Source organism: Pangasianodon hypophthalmus, chromosome 7, assembly GCF_027358585.1.
Source record: "Pangasianodon hypophthalmus isolate fPanHyp1 chromosome 7, fPanHyp1.pri, whole genome shotgun sequence".
Lineage (NCBI taxonomy): Eukaryota > Metazoa > Chordata > Actinopteri > Siluriformes > Pangasiidae > Pangasianodon > Pangasianodon hypophthalmus.
This window is the reverse complement of record NC_069716.1, coordinates 4,515,060-4,532,797: the sequence shown is the minus strand read 5'-3', so window position 1 is coordinate 4,532,797 and position 17,738 is coordinate 4,515,060. Positions and strand designations below refer to the sequence as shown.

Here is a 17,738-nt window from a genome sequence, read left to right as displayed (position 1 = left end):
AAGGAAAGGAAGCTCATTTTCAGTGCTAGCTGTCACTGCACCCTTGAATAAAGCGTCCCCAGGTTAGGATAAAAAAAAATCAGAGAATCCATTGTTGCTTTTTTCTTTATTCTTCAAAACCTTAACACAACTCCACCTGCTGTCTTTTCTTTTCTAGCTGCTACATGAACTGCATCAATTGTGGTTAGCTATTAATTTATAATTAAGTGTGTAGACTTATGCATTGATATCCAGAGCTGGGTACTAAAGTAGTCCCTCCTGCCTGTTGGCTAGGCAACGTCTTAATTTATTCGTCTCTGTGTCTCCTGTGCTGTCCCTTCTGCAGCTAGGAGAGAAAGGAGCTAAAGAGGTGATGATACTAATGTCACATGGCTGAGGTGTCTCTGAGACAGCCGGGTGTGGGGTGCCGGGGGGATGGGCGGAGGGGGATGGCACAACTCATCCTCTCATCACTCCACAGAGAGGAATTCTTTTATGTCAAGAGCTGAGGGGTCGGGAGAATTTCACTACGTGCTCACGGGCACTCAGCTGATTTCCTTTAGGTGGAACCATATCTTGCACATTTGCGACGTAAGGAAGAAAACACTTGGGAGCATGCTGTTATAGTAAAATAATCAAGACACGAAGCTGAGTTACTGTAACAACACCAAAGTTGATTATTTCCCATTAACAAACAGGACATCCTGAAATATTTTATTATTTTATTTCATATTGTTGAACCTTCCCAAAACTAGTGGCAGCTATATGGCAGCTATAAATACTTGTTCCCTCACCAAACTCTGCTTCTTTTTGCCTCTTAAAGTTCAAAAGTAAAAAAAAAGCACCTTGTCATGTTACCAAGAAATCAGAAAATGCAAACTCTTCCGTCCTAAAAAAAAACATTCCCATGTGGGAAAATTTAAAGTGCTGACACTGGAGACTCCTTCCAAAAATGTTACTTTTTGAATTAATTAATGTGGAGCTTCCACCATACAAGATCTTGTGTAAGATGTTACTATAGAAACAATAATCTATCAGAATGAGTACCTTGTACAAAATTAATCAGGCGTAATTAGTTTCAGCCTCAGAGGCTCCGCCCACTTGCCACAGGATTTCTCTTTTTTTCTCCAACAAGAAAAGAAAACTTTTAAACAGTGTGTAAAATGAGTTGCAAAATTTCATAAGCCTCTCCATTTTTTTTCATTCGGCATAATTAAAAAAAGTGCAAAGTATCTCTGCAAAATGAAAGCAAAATGTCCATCGGTTGTTCCCTTAGACATAAACACTTCTAAGGGTCCTTTGAACGAAGTGCTTTTCATCACTTAAGTTTGAAGTGACATGACAAATGGCTGCCATTGTCAATTCCCAGAGTTCATCATTTCTGAATGAACCACACTGAGAAGATACCAAACTCTTTACCAAAATGCTAGAATTCTGGCTTGCAAGACTAGGCTGTCACAGAGTTAATCTAAAAGACAGCTGAACAAGACTGGTGACAGAAGAAAACTCATTGCGAGGGCTGTTTTTAAAATGTCACAGTTTTATAAAAGTGACAGGAAGCAAGGCAGCAAGTGCTCAATCATATGACACACACAGCACTGTGGAATTTATTGTTCTCCTCCAAGCATGTTGAGGCACTGACCCATGCTCAGCTGCTACATCAAAAGTTTAGAAGCCATCTGTTTGTTTTTTTAGGCATTTTTCATGGAATAGGTTTTCTCTTGTTGTTATACTGTGAACTATTACCAAGGTCAATTTGGTGTTATGTGTGCGGTGTCTTCTGCATCGGAAGGCAACGCTAATGAGACCGAATCGGTGCACATGATGAGAAATGGGTGTAACTGCTATTTCTGTAACAGATTTATCCATAAATGCTGTAAAGTAATGTGCTCAATCATAAGAACTGAATGATATTAAATGCTTCATTTCATTGGAGATGAGTAGCTGAAACTGTGCCCAGTGTTTCACTATTGACTGTTCATTGATTATCCCAGTGCCGGCAGTTTAGAAGAGAATTGCTGATGCTTGTTACTGCGATGCCATTCTGTATTACTGTTGATGAAGCACAATTACTGTAATAAATCAACACAGGTGAAGTTAACACTGACTCCCGCCAGGAAGGATCCCCTTGGGCAAACCTCATGCACACACATTTGCAGGCAGACACACAAATGCTGGCAAGAAGTGTTCTTTCCACACACAAATGCATACACATAAACATCAATACAGCCACTAATTATTCATTCGCTCCTTTTCCCAAAACCCAAACACATTAACTCACATACCTACGCAGTCAACCTGATGTAGCAGTCTGTCTCTCCTGAGCATCTCCTGAGGAGCCTGAGACTCCATGGAAACACACAAGGAACCAGATGCATGTCTATATCACAAGGTACAGACAATAAACACACTCATGCACACACAGCGCACGCTCAAAGACATTATGAAGAAGGAACTAAAATTATCCCAAATTAAATTGTGTAAACTCTGGCATTGAAGGTCAGTAGATGGAACATTTACAATGATACGGAGATACAAAGTTACACAATGGACCTTATAACAAGCACATTATAGACAGAGTGGACAAAAAGACTAAACCAAACTAGGGGTCACGACCCTATGTTAGGATGCCTGATTTACAAATGGGGCTGTGAACAAAACTCACAATGTCCAGTTACTGTTTAAAAAGGTTAGTACACTACAGCAAGTCTATATTTAAGTGGAAATCAAAATTACGAAAGGCATTCCCAGAACAAGCACAAGGCCAAGGCCACCCGTGATGTTCTGCCCTAAAATATGGCCTATAGTGCGAGCTATTGCTCTAAAAATCTAGTATATTTGGTATTTCCTTAGACATGAAACAGCATAAAAGATTACAGCATTCTGTCTGAGGAAAATACCAGCGCTTGTATCAGGGATTGGCAATGCACCCAAGCGCCCCAGCTTAGAGCTCCAACCAGCGGGCAAAGTTTTCCACCTTATGCAGGTCCTGAAATTAAATCATCTCTGATTGGTGCCAGTAAAAAGACAAGGTCTTGAGTAAAGGGCATTTAATCTATTATTTCAGACTGCAGAAGTGCACTTAAACTGCAATTCCACACAGAAGGAGATGTTTAGTTCTAATTTCAGTGAAGCAAAAAATGGGAGATTTTTTGCCACGATGACGAAAAAGGCCACTCTGGCCATTAGTCCTACAGCTTGGTGCTTTCCGCCTTGTGATGAGCCCTGCTGGTGCCACTCCGTAATGCGCTGCCTCTGTAGCGCTGAATTGCCGTGATACATCACAGCTGCGGCTGCAGCAAAACAGTGTGGCAAGACAGCCCATTTCTCCTAGTTAACCTCCTTAACTGGATTACCTCCTGCCATCTCGCAATCTCCACAGCGGAACCTCACGCCAGCATTGGATCCATCAATGATAGCAGGGTCAAGTACAAGCTAATGGTTAGCAAGCAACAAAAACAAGCCAAGAAGCGGGGCATTTATTAATACGAACAGGATTACAGAATACTGAAAATTTTCTACCACGTTTCTTGGGTGAAAATCTAATTTGATGGGATTCTTTGAGTGATTTTGTTGCATCTCCCATGAAAAAAAAATTGTAAGAAAAGCACTTAACAATTCATTGCCTTCCATATGATGTAGGTTAGGAGAATCTGATAGATTTGCAATCACGAGGCTATCTTGGTGTCTCAGCTAAATTAACAGAAATGTATGATCTAGGAGATTATTGTAGATTGACTTCTGCTTTAACCTTGATCCAATGTTCTCTTCTTTCCTCCATCAGTTGTTAGACATTGATCATTGGCAGTGGTAAATGTCAGGGCAGTGACCCTTTGCCTGAGGCGCAGAGATGCACATGCAGAATTTTTCAATTTCCTACAGCTCAAACCACTACAAAACTGTCTCACTTCCTCATGACAGTATGTCCAATTACTTCAGACTAATGCCTGCTAGTAGACTGTCAAACAAATTAATGCCATCTTGATGTGAAAGCCAGTGTTGGTGATTTATACGTGAATTCAGTCCAACTCATCTCATCAGCACAAGCTGTAATAACATTGAGTTTTGGATCTTTCTAGCTCTGAAACCGGCTGTTTTTTTTTTTTTTCACAAAATCCTTAATTTGACACTCTTGCAGGTATTCTAGCAACCGTAACAGCTTGTGTCTCAGCAGGATCTTTGACCTCTTCACTGCTTCTCTGTGTTCAAACTCACTCATCTGCCTCAGATGCAAACACAGCGAGCTTCAGGTTTGGGATTAAACTCACAATAACAAATCCATCTCAGTGCCATACCTTTGATGCAGCTACATTTCAACCATCACATCTGAGGCGCCTTCACCCTTTATAAAGAACAGATTTTCCTTGTTTTAGAAAAGACAATTATTTGTTTATTGGAAAGTGCTGACTTTGGTTTGCATACTCGTTGACTGTAAGATAGTTTGTCAGAGATCAGCGGAGTAACATTCTATCAATTTTTATGTCATTAGAGATACAAGATGTCTGCACAACCCTTAAATTTATCACAGCTATATTTTACATTTTCCACCTACTTGATTTTTGTTGTTATTTGGTATCCTTGGCAGACTTTCTGTCTGTGCCCTGTAGCTCTGTGTTAGCAACACATCTGTTAGACTGCAAGCCTCCCTGAGCATGAGTTACACAGCAGACATGAGGGTCTAACACCTCCACACTCTGTTAAATTTAATTTCTCCTGCCTGTGCTGTAACAATTATGAACCTCAGCTGGGGCAAATGTATGATTTTCCACTTAGACAGCACATCTGAAGTCCAGCTTGGCTAACTGCGGCTGCTCACTCTGAAAGAATGACCTCAGACAGCCTCGGTCATGACCCATGTCATGACCAATCTTTAACCCATGGTACACACTACAGAAACAAGTGGCGTCAAAAAGAAAGGCAGATTAAAAGTATGAAAGAGAAGCTACAAAAATGCCCGTTCCCTGGAAAACAAGGTTAGCACAGGTACAATAAGGAAAAGAAATTCAGCATACCATTTTTTTCAGATTGAGTATGAGTACGTAATGATAATGAGACCGAGTAAACGAGTAACCGACTTAGTAAACAATCAGGGCATGATGGAACATTTTATTTCACTTTGTTTCTGTTGATCGCTGCCATGTGCTTCTAGCAGTTAACTCTTTCTGCTGAGTTTTATGTTTGATACTGTTCATACACCGTAAGATGTTTTATCTGGTAAACTGTATTGTAGGATGACTCTGTAGTTCCTCCTCTTGATATTTTCACAGAGCACAGTTTGCAACATGCTTTGAGTTCCATCATTAATTGTGAAATATATCCAGATCGCTGTCATTTCATGTCGTCTTGTTCATTGGTGCGGCAACGTCTACTAGACTCAGTCGAATCTGCAGAATTGCAGAATCAATTTTAAAGATACAATAACAAAAGAAATGTGCAGTATTAAACTAGTTAAAGCAACATAACAATGAGGTGGCCTGATTCTAAAAAGACAGTCTATTATAACTAAGCTGAGTAATAGGCTTACACAAGGCCAATGAAGCCATATTAAGCTTAAAAGCTAGTGAGCGTTTAACAGAAGAGTCTAGGAGGCATCATATCACACCTCACCAGGGTGCTATGGAGTGAGATTCTCAACTCGGAGGAGATAAACCAGCACCCTTGATTAGTAGCACAGTTTCAGAGCAACATAATCAGCTCAGAATCCTGCTTATTAATGTATTTTATTAAAATAATCAGTATAAATAATCAATAGGAAACCATAGTATGAATAAGCAGTATGTGTATCAGCAATATCATTGCGACTGGTGAATTCATCTGATTCTATAGATACAGACTGCAGCAGTACCTTAGTTAGGAGGCATAAATGATAGATTTCTAAAACATTTTATGATTTCCTCCTGCCTTATTTCTTACAGCAAAACCTAGCATCACCTCATTCCCTATGAGAGACACAACAAAGATGGTCTGGGGAATGTGAATAATCCTTTAATATGTCCCTGTGGAACCCCAGGATCTACAAGCCTGGATTGATAGCCAACTGTTTTCCATGCGGTTGCATGGAGAGTTTAGTTATGTCAGTGCAGATATCACATAATTAACCAATGGAATGCTACATCTCCAGTATTTATTTACATTTTTAAAGTGTGGCATAGTTATAGCTCCCTCATGGTGATGCTGAAATAGAGGAAAGGCAAAAAAAATTAATTGCCTTGGTAACATAGTTGTAGAAGGCTCAACAAGAGTGTGATTTCTGAACATGTGATTTACAGCGAAGAAACTGGCATCTTTTGAGTTCTGCATTATCTTATGTGATATGTTGTGACACCTTGATCATGACTTGTCCCACTGAAAACAGCCAAAATGGCATCAATTCCTAACCACATTCCTATGTGATCCTATTGCATCAGCATTTTTCTGAACTCAGTCGTTTTTTTTTTCCCTGCTAGTGAAAATCCTGCTGGCTCAGGCCACTGTGTCATGAGCACGGTGCAGCCTGGGTAATGGCTGCTGAATTGCTGTGAGTAAGAGTCGATAATTACAGGTCTGGAGCGTGGCATTCGTTGCGTCACTGACTGGTTGATAATAGGCCCTTGATTGAGTAATTGTGGGTTTGAGGGCCACGCTGACGGGTGGAGTCTGTAATGATAGCGCAATCGTTCGTTCATTCATGCCCCGATGCTGACTGGTTCACACAAATAGCACCAAAGGAGGTCAGTTAACAACCGCTCAGTACAAAATTGATATAATAACCGCACTCAAAGGTAATGATACTTGAGCTGGGCTCAGTCTGACTCACTACAGTGGTTATACACACGAAGGCAAAGTCTCTTAGTATAAACACCTGCAGTTCCACCGAAAATACCTCACAGCCACAACAATAAGACTCACTGGAACCACATGCTCATACATACTCATTAGGGCTACTATATGATATCTGAGGGGAGTTTAGTCTATACGTGACCTACATTTATCTACACTAATCCTCTCAGGCTAGAAGAAAGAGGGCAGTCGTGGAAACTAACTGGACTTTCTAGTTGACAATCTATCATCTCTCAACCCTCTTCATAGTGACTGATGGTGTCTAGGGAGTTTCCAGAAGCTCTCATCCTTATGAACTCAAAAGCAAGCAAGCCACACAAGCCACTCTAAATGCATGCTGACAGGTGCTTCATTGCTCCCACAATCCCCTGCTGTCCCCGATAACATCAGATACATTGCTTACTGATGAGCAAATAACCCAAAACAGTTGTGTCTCATCCGACTGCTTAACCTCTTCACACTTCCAAACTGACACAGTTCTCCACAGCTATAGTAGCTAGTGCTACTCTCTAAGCCTCAATTGTGTAACACCTTCAAGACAACCATATGGCTGCATAGAGATTACAAGGGCTATTAGCCTCTTAGAGGCTGGAGATGAGCAGCAGTGGTACTGTGATTGAGGCCAATGGACAAAAGGGTTCACTGGTGATACAAAACCATGATCCACCCTGTGAGAGGAGTGGAGGTGAGGATATAATTGCATAGGGCAGTGGAGTGTGTGAAAGGATCAGGCCTTCGGCTAGTCCTAAAAGAGCAACACCCCTTGAGGAAAGGCCGAGTGCCGGCCTGCTTGTGTACCGAAACAAACACGACAGCGGCAGCCATTCATTATGAACAAGTCTCTCATCCCTTCCTGTTCGCTGTCACTACCTTGGTTCTGTCTTTTTGCAACTCTCTTGCTGACAGATACACTGGGTGCTGTCTCTGTGTCTCTAATATCTTCATTATTCTGGCAATATTACCAGCCAGGTTGCCCTGGGGATCTGTGTGCTGAGGCTTTTTGCCCTGCAGAATCTTCTGTATTTCCGTTTAATACTCCAAACAGGACTGTCTACCATTACACAAGACCACAGAGTAAGAGATTTTTGGATAAACAGAAAATGAAATATTTTCATGGCATAACAAGGTCACCCGAGGAGGTAAATCAGCACGCTTGACTGGAAGCAAGATTCAATGTACATGCACATCACACATAGCAGTTTGACAGGGCAATTTACTATAGCCAATACAATGGTTTTGGGAGGTGGGGGTAAACCCAGAGAACCTAGAGGAAGCCCATGGAGACATGGGGAGAATGTGCAAAACTCCACAGACACAGCAGCCCAAACTTAGGATCAAATGGCGGTATATAACAGATTTTTATGATTTTCGACTTCCTGTTTTTTATACCAAAGGCTGTCATCATCAAGTCTTTCCCAGTAAAAGACAGAGGGTGGAAGATAATAGGGATAATAAGGATGTTCTGCATAGTGTGAATGGTCCAGTAATACACCCCTTTTGATCACCAGGCTCTAAGCTTGGATAGACAGTCAGCTGCTTTTGCTGGCTTGATCATGGAGAGCTGTGTCAGTGCAGACATCACCAACTGACTGAGGAAATTCAAACATTTCCCACCAATTACTACTACATGCTACAAGACATAAAGTGAGCTCATTTACACTTTAATATCCCAATGAGTTTGATTTGCAAGTGTTTCCTGTAGAAACATGTGCTCAATAAAAACATCACCGCAGATTATAATAGAAAAATGAAAAACAACTTTTGAAACAACCCATAATTCTAACCAATAATTTCAAGAGTGATATCAAGACAAACAGTACAAGCAGTACCAAATAGCCAATTGTTCCAGCTTTTTAAACATATAATCTTATGCGCAGTCATTGCTACTGAGATTACTATCTCTGCCTTGGTCAGAAAATGATTGTGCATCGTAGTGAGTGCAGAGAGCACACTTCAAAGTTACGAGAACGGTGAAGCATTCATGGGTCATGTGCTGTTGCTACATGTGATAGCGGCATGGCACCAAAGTTAGAGTCGTACTGGAAGTGTACAACATACATACAGTTTCAATCAAGATTACAGTTTCACAATAATCATAAATCAAATCAAAACAAAGGAAAGATAAATAAATACACAGAAGTAAGACATGGGAAATGCTTGGACTTAAGGAAACAAAGTACGATAAGACTATGCAACGTTTCACAGACACAATAGGGTAGAAATTGGCAACCTAATCAAGAACTAATACAAAAAAAGTGCACACAATCAGGTAACATGCCAATGACAAGACCAAAACAGAAACAAACACAAACATGAGCATGTGGTTCTTGTCGACATCGGAAACTGTAATGCGAAGGGGGAAATATGTGACACCTACCAATATTGGTTCATCTATTAAGAGCTTGTCTGTGTGTCTTATTTCAACTTTAATAGGAGTTGATGGATTTATATTTGCAGTCATTTATTCATTCATTCTTCAGTAAGTTGGTTGGTGAATCCAGAGCCTATCCCAGGAACACTAGGTGTGAGACAGGAATGCACTTTGGATGAGATGCAGATGCACAGGGCATAGGGTAATATTCACAAACTCATTCACATCTAGGGGAAATATAGAGTTGCCAATCCACTTATGGTACGTTTTTAGGAGGTGTGAGCAACCCAGAGAACACAGAGGGAGCCCTCATGGACACAGGAAGAACATGTGAAGCTCTGCAGTCCGTAATTCTTACAATATAAAATGGTAAGCGAATACAATATCTAAGCATTAGCGTGTTTGTAAACAGCACAGAGGAAAAGGAAGTTTAGTATGCACTCCAGCTCTGAGAGTTTGCACTATGAAAGCCAGTCTCTTTAACACAAATGGCACCTCTCTGGCCTGAGCAATTCACCCCTGTCATCACCGAACAAAACCTCTGATTATTCAGAAGAGATCCCGACTCCAACACCTGCAATATGTTTACTGCCTGTTTCTGGTGGGTAAGGAATCTCAGAGGCGTTCCGCTTTCCTGTTAATAAAATGTGTACATAGAAATCAACTAACAAAAGAGATTCTGATTCATTGCAGCGAATGTGTTAATGACAGGAAATGATATTTGGAATTGAAATTGCACCGCAACAAATAGCTTGTGAGCAAATTATTATACTTGTCTTCATTTATTTTGTTTACTTACTTACCACCTGTCTGCTATTTGATATGTTTCCTTGTTAAAAAGCTCAAACTGTAGAATGAAAAGTAATTAAACACTTTCTCATAGGGTTTATTTGCACTCAATATTGTTACATATAGTGATCTTCACAAATCGTGACATTATACTTCCTGCCAGAATATCGTCATATTAAAAGTTTCTTTTAATTAATATTAAATAAATAATAATAAAGTCACCATCAAAACATATTTACTTTTGCTTCGAGGAAAACAATTGCTTTCTCTATCAGCAGATGTTACAGCCAGCTGTTGTCCTCAATAAAGGGCTTTCTCAGACGCTCAGCATTCCTACGCTCACGAAAATAACCCGTCCCACACCAAAGAGTCTAGGCACGTAATTATATGTTTCATTTCATAAAGTGTGGTTTCTTTTGCCCATGTTATGGCCAGAAAATAAAAATAGTTAGACTGAAATATCTGGGCGTGTGTGGAAGCTGTGGCTGGGAGTGTAACGAAGCATCAGAACTGCTCTATATGCAGGATGGCCCTCAGCAGCAGCGCAGTCTGACCCTGAGGGTTTCAAGCTGAAGGATAGCAGGAAGAAACACATCACACAACATATCGTACAGTGTTTACCTGCCACGATTTTTGGAGTTATTTGCAAGAGAGCGCGAACAGAAACAGTGGAACAGAGTGAAAGGTCATCACAATCTTGATTTTGCCTGCATTTTACCTTCATCCACTTAGGCAGCTTACACCAGTGACAGACATTTTGACATTTTAAAGATCACCAGAACCACGATACAGAGCCGGACACAGCGAAGTATTTCAGCACACCATAAGAACCGAGCACTTGAAAAATACTGCAGTAGAACCGATATAATGTATGAAGAAAATCTTCAGATTTTGATTATGACGATTCAATGAATATGAACACCGGTCTATGATACACTATGGTGTTGTGTAGTATCATCAGGTAGTGTTGCCATCTCACAGCTCCAGGGTCCTGAGTTTGTGCCTGAGCTCAGGTTACTGTCTGTGTGGATTTTCACATGCTCTCCCTGTGTTCTCCTGATTTCCACCAGGTTCTCCGGTTTCCTCCTACCTCCCAAAAACATGCAGGTAAGGGGGTTGGCTACTCTATATTGGCCCTTTGAATTTTCCAACCTTGCGCCTAGCATTGCCAGGATTGGCTCCAGATCCACCATCACCCTGACCAGGATAAAGCACTTACTGAAGAGGAATGAACGAACGAATGAATATGTATATAAGATAGATAGACAGAGTGTAGAAACAAGCCAAACTGCTATACAAGCATCATCCGTCCATTTTCTTTGCTATGTGTTTTTCGTTGGGAGGGAAAAACAATGGTGTATCCTATAGACAAGCACTTTTTACAAAAAGCCAAACTTCAAACCAAAAGGGGAACGTGTTCTACCTGATCATAATCTGAATCCTGAAAATGCGTCTTACAGTTTTTTTTTCTCAGTATTTCCAATGCCGTTTCTTCATATAAACACATTGTCATTGTGTAAACAGTGTGCAAATCTGGAGGACAACTTTTGCCAAACTTTTCACGCTCTCAGTGGACGAACTCATCTCTCATCGTAAACACACCTGTCACATTTTTATGCACATTTCAAGCACCAATCAAAATTCAGTGTGCTAATGAACAAAAACACATCACACCTGTGTCAACACCGACTTCAGCAAAATTATCACTTAATATCTCAAGTGTGTAAAGTTACACGTTGTTATGGGAACCAAAAACCAACGGAATAAAGAAAGAGCACTGGTGGACGCAGAGGAGAAGAAAGACACAGAAATACAGTAATGAAATGAGAGTTTCATGTTGACTGCGTTATTACTGTAACCATGACATGAGCAAAAGTGTGATTCTGAACAGTAGTAACACAATCTGTAACACAATTTCTCCATTATTTTGTTCTACAGAACGTGGAGAAGAAATTCTACATCAGGTAGAATTAGGTAAGATTAGTCTTTTTTTCAAAATTAGGTCTGTAACAGTTAGGTGGGTTCAATATTTAAATGATTTCTGTCCATATTCATAATGCTCCACCTCCAAGATCTTAGCTGGTCCATATAATGTCTATAAAATGACTGACAGAAGGCGCATCCAGACATAAACAAGCATTCCGGAGCAGAAATCAATTTTCCGAATGGGTTTTCTCAAACCTTTGCTAAGCCCACGGCTTAATTCATTGTTTTTTTTTTAAATCATGTTCTATATCTTCCAGATTATTTGTACAAGGAAGACATTTTTTAAAAATCATACTTATTTATTCTTGTGGAACGTCCACGAAAACCAAGTTAGCTCCTGTTATCACTTACATTATAACAGCTATAAATAGTTGTTCCCTCACCAGCTTCTCTTATTCTTCCGTCTTGAAATTATTAAGACAAAAATATGCAACTTATCACGTTGCCGAGAAACCACAAAGCACAACGTCCTCCATCCGGAAGACTTTCCCGTGACGGAAAACTTTACTTGACTGTTACAAAGTGTTAACACTGAAGACTCCTTCCACAAACGTAGAATAAACATCTTCTTTACAGAAAATTTCACCATATCAACAATTATACGTTTTCATTGTTAAAGAAAACGTTTTTAAAGCATTCTCATTCAGAGATTCCGCATTTGTGCCTGTAGGTAAGGCTGATACAAAAAAAAATTCCTCGAGGGTTGTTTGTATAGATAAGGTTTTAGCTTTCTACAGGGGTACTACGTGGAATATTTTAGCACTGGGATCATCTCTGTTGTGCGGTTGCACATACAGCATAACCATTAAAAAAATTCACAGAAGGATAAAATGAAGAGCCTTTGAAGATGCTAGATGGGTGTAGGACAAAAAAAAAAACAGAGGTTCTTCGAGTGTATTGTCATCTTTTTTTTATGATGTTACAGATACGGTCATAATGAATCATTACTGAATGGTGGTTTCTCAAAAAGTTCTACTTGGAACCTTCTTTGATTGGACACTGTTAGGCTATGTTCACAATGAAGCTGTAGAGTTCATCTTTTCTTTAGGTACTTTACAATAAACAGAGTTTGGAAATGAACATTTTTTCAGTTGTTTTTCTTTTGTGGCCATAAAGAATTTGTGGATTACAATGTAAAATAAATCAGTTAAGCTTTTTGTGTTGCTTTTTGTGTTGTTGTGTTGCTTGTATCATGCTAAAGGGTTGCTCAGCTTGTCCGCCAATAAAAGGTTTTATGTAGACCCTTACACCACATGGTTTTCCTTTCATAAAAGGTCCCAATTAGAACCGCTTTAGAAGGCTAACCATCCAAAGAACCCATTGCAGAAAACGCTCTTTTTTTATATGAGTGCTTTGTGTTTTACAACACAGTGTCTTTCTCAGTGGGACATATGTGCTGACTGGATTATTTGGCTTTGAGTTTTGTAGAGAGAAATAAGTCTTACTTCTTGGTTTGCAGTTTTGGGAATAAGGTGTATGGGATTTGGGGCTGTATTTTTGGGAAATGTGTGTTTTATTTTGAGAAATGTGTGGATCCAATTGGGAAAAACTGTAAGTAAAGTGTAAATGGGGCCTTAGACTTGTGAAAATCTCTCATCTCTTCTGCACACACTTGTCAGTCATGGATATGCTGTCCTTTTTTTTTCTTAGTCTCCTCAGAACTTTATGCATCTCTTTCATTTGCCCTTTAAGTTTTGAGCAAGGCTGTCTAATTGGCCGCCATCACTTAATCATTGATTTAGTTCATGGATTGAATGTCAGCTGGCCAGAATAAGGCTACGCATTTGCCAAAAATCAGTTATATTATACAGTATATTGTGACTAATAATATTGTGTGAGTAAAGCTCTCCTGAGACATGTATACTTCTCAGTGAAGACAAAAATTATAAATTAAAGTTTGGTGAGAAGACATGGTGAGAAGAACTGCTGCAAAAACTGAAAACATTTTTTTTTAGTAATAACAGGATGATTTGAAAGAAGCTTTTGTCCAACATGGCATGCAACATGGCAGGTAAAATATTGCACAAAACTAGAGCTGAGCAGTTAAAGGTCAAAGGTCTGGCTCTGGAGGTCTTGAGATTTGAACTGACCACCTTCTGGTTACTATTCTCTGCTCAATTTTGTCATTTATACCACAGCACTTTTAAATTCTCAATTCTGATTGGTCAGAAGGTGTTGATTAATTTTCTATAACAGCAGCTCTGACAATAGTTTCAGGACAGAGGAGTTTCTCAGTAACATGACAAGCTGTGTTTTTTTTATCTTATTTCAAGACAAAAACTTCAAAACAGAATAAGAGAGACTGGTGAAGGAAGGGCTGTTTATAGCTGCTATAAGTGATAACAGGAACGAACCTGTCTCACGGACATAAAGCATGACGTTTGTTAATAAATCAAAAAGTGTAACAGATGTCAAATTGTTGAGGTATGAGAGGAATAAAACACTTTGGGGGGTGCTGTTATAGGAAAATAATCCATTCCAGAAGCTGACATTTCAGTTTGTGTCACTGGGTAATGGATTGTTCATTAGTGTTGAGATGGAGTGCTTGTCCTGGGTAAGTCAGTGATTATGGCTTTGTGTTCAGTGGGTATGTGAAGTAGAGTTTTTCATGAAAGTTATGCTTGGAGCTGGAGCATTGTGGGAATTGTGTTGGGGTTAAAGAATTATCACTGTTATGTGCTGAGATTTGTGACAAAACAAGTGACCCTTGGTGGCGTAATAACAATGTGTAAACAGTGGTGGATATCAATCTCATCCCAAAAACATCACACTGCTCAGGTCACACTGGCCACAGCTGCACTCACCAGGCCGTCGCAGTTGCTGATGGCCACCGAGGCTCCTTGTACGTCCGTGATGTCGCCCACGTACATGCAGTCGGTGTGTAGCGCCTCAGAGCGCGTGCCGCCCGGCGTCTGCCACTCCATCTTGGCTCCGGGAGCCACCAGGCGCGTGTTGGGGCGCAGGCGCAGGTGGAACTCCCGGCCGAAGACGGTGACGTTGTAGTAGAGCCTCTCGCCGTCTCCTCGCGGCTCGTCGACTGTTTCCGCCTCTCTTCGCCAGCGCCTACGGAACTGCCCGCGTGCTGCGCCTGCCGATACCGCGTGCGACAAGAAGCGACCGTGCGCGTCGCTCAGCACGGGCCTCACCAGTCCATAGTCCCCCAGCACGTGCTGCAGGGAATCTGCAAGCGCGCACACACACACACAGACACACACACACACACACACTGCTTGAACTTTTGCTTCTTTATTTCAGCACAGAAGTTAATAATTATGATTACATGACAGTCTTATTAACGCATGATGATGCATGAGCGCGTGCGTTGCTACGTGTGCATGCATTAGGTTTATGCAGTGACAGCTACTGACTGATGCAACTGATTTATTCTACTAATGAAGTATTTTGCATAAGAATGCTGGACCATAATTGTATCTTTTGAGTGCATTTTGTGAAACAATAAAACAACCTAAGTAATAATAATAATAATAATAATAATAATAATAGTTTTGCTCATATTCAAAAGGTTTGACTGGCAGTAGTAATATATCCTAGACAAGCCTCAGGTAAAAGCACTTTTCCTGTTTTCTCACTGCTCGGTTTCCAAACATTGCCACGTGTCCCGGGCTTTCCGCCGCGAGCCACCTGCTCCACATGCACGCTTAAACCCGCGGCTGCAGCACGCCTGGCTTCGGTGCTTTGAGGAATTCTCACTTTCTCTGATCTGACAGTGAATTGATCTGAAGCGCTAAGGTGAGGAGCCACACCTATGAGCAAAAAGTGCAGCTTAGTATCATACTGTGTCATTTCTATATCAACCTCCTGGATCGCGCGCACGCAGCATCGCTCCAGATAAAAACACAAGCTATCACAGAAATCGGAGCTTGATTACTCCTGTTCTGACGCGTGTGTGTCAGGAACATTTCCCTGCACACTCATTTCCACAGCGCTCAGTACGCAGTGCCATGTGGAGACCCGAGCGCATTAAAGCGCATTAAAGCGCAATGCGCGCAAATCAGCTAAACTGGGAAAAAACGAGCCGTGGTGCAAGCAGAGCGCACGCAGGAGTGATGACACAGCATGCAGGAGTGGGGAAAGTCCTTCTGCACCGATGTCTGAACAAGTTCACATGGAGAAGTAAAGCAATTTATGCGCCGCATGCATGCTGGAGCAGGACTCGCCCAGTGCAAGAGATCATCACCATTATCATCATCATCATCATCAACATCAACATCATCATCTTGATCATCCAGGAGGATGTAAAAGTGCGAGGAGTAGATGGATAAAGAGCGTACCTAGGCTACTGGCGATGTAGAGGCCGTGGGCGGGCAGCAGCAGCGCGGAGATCAAGATCGGAAACGCGGCGGCGGGATTCATGGCAGCTCCGAACTGCGCAGGTGGGAGAGAGACGGAGTTCAGGATCCGGAGGAGGAAAGTTACAGCGGAGAGAGAGAGAGACAGACAGACAGAGAGAGAGAGAGAGAGAGAGAGAGAGAGAGAGAGAGCGCAACTTACTGCACACAGCACCGGAGACGAGGAGAGACTCTACCTCACACTCTCTCACACACTCTCACACTCACTCTGTCTCTATCACTCTCCCTTCTCTCTCTTTCTCTCTCTCTCTCTCTCTCTCACTTTCTCCCTTACTCTCTCTTAGTGTCTGTCTCATTCTCTTTCTAGTTGTATCCCTCTAAGTCACACTTCATGTGTGTGTGTGTGTGTGTGTGTGTGTGTCTCTCTCTCTCTCTCTCTCTCTCTCTCTCTTTCTTCACACCCTCACTCTGTTTTCCTCTCCCGTCCCAAACCAATCCATCCCACTCATCTAATCCAGCTGGAAAATGTAATGGCACTCTCATTCCTTGACTCCGTGGCACGCAATAAGACCAAGGTAAATTTATTCATCTGGAATAATCATCCTCCAGGAAAAGACTCGTTTTCTTTAGGGAAATGTTTTTGTCCTGTGTTTGTGTGGACTGAAGAGAAATCTGCAGGACCTGCACAAACTTTCTCCATTACATTCTTACAGAACTCCAACCAGACCAAGAGCGCCCCCTGTGAACTCACCTTTCAACAGCATGGACTTCAGTTTGGGTTTTTTTTTTGTTTGTTTGTTTGTTTTTAAAGCAGACTGGCTGATATTTGATATTATTGAAGCGTCAAGATACAAAACGTTACAACTACATATTAAAATAAAACGTGAATTTAACTGAAAATAGTAGACCTGTGTACAAGCTTTCATCATTGGGATCGTAGACATATATAGTACATATCAGACACCTCGACAGATTTGGGTGGAGAAGAAGTACCAAAATGGCAGCCAAGTGCATATATGTTTCCCAAAACATAATAAAAATGCCAAATTCCAAATGTTTGTTCATTCATTACCTACAGTATGCGCTTTATCCTGGTCAGGGTCGTGGTGGATCCAGAGCCTATCCTATAGGAACACTGGGCATGATGCAGGAATGCCAGTCCATCTCAGGGCACCAAGCACACACACACTCACATTCAAGGCGCAATTTGGAGTTGACAATTCACCTCCTGGCAAGTTTTTGGGAGGTTGGAGGAAACCGGGGAACCCAGAGGAATCCCACACAGACGCAGGAGAATATGTGAAATGCCACACAGAAACAGTGACCCCAGTGACCCTGGAGCTGTGAGACGACAGTGATACCCACTGCTCCACCATGCCACCTTTCATGCATTTGGGTCCTTATAAAATATATATATATATCTCACAGTTAGAGTAACTGTCATGATGAGAGCACATTTCCCAGCCTTTATTGAAAAATAATTA

The 17,738-nt window shown here is 41.2% G+C and overlaps 1 protein-coding gene across 3 annotated transcripts in view; it reads right to left on the bottom strand.

Moving 5' to 3' along the window:
- The window catches only part of LOC113542831 (A disintegrin and metalloproteinase with thrombospondin motifs 2), a 123,880-nt gene extending 106,995 nt beyond the window's left edge, over nucleotides 1-16,885 (bottom strand). Inside the window, exons 1-3 of one of the 3 annotated variants that reach the window (XM_034306072.2) lie at nucleotides 16,457-16,885; nucleotides 16,237-16,330; nucleotides 14,749-15,125 (exon numbers count right to left, since the gene is read on the bottom strand). In XM_034306072.2, coding sequence (XP_034161963.1) covers nucleotides 14,749-15,125; nucleotides 16,237-16,318 — 459 coding nt within the window. In that variant the 5' untranslated portion in view covers nucleotides 16,319-16,330; nucleotides 16,457-16,885. Of the gene's footprint in view, nucleotides 1-14,748; nucleotides 15,126-16,236 lie in introns of all 3 variants that reach the window. The other 2 variants (XM_034306071.2, XM_026940614.3) reach the window with 2 other exon arrangements.
- Nucleotides 16,886-17,738: the final 853 nt, after the last annotated feature.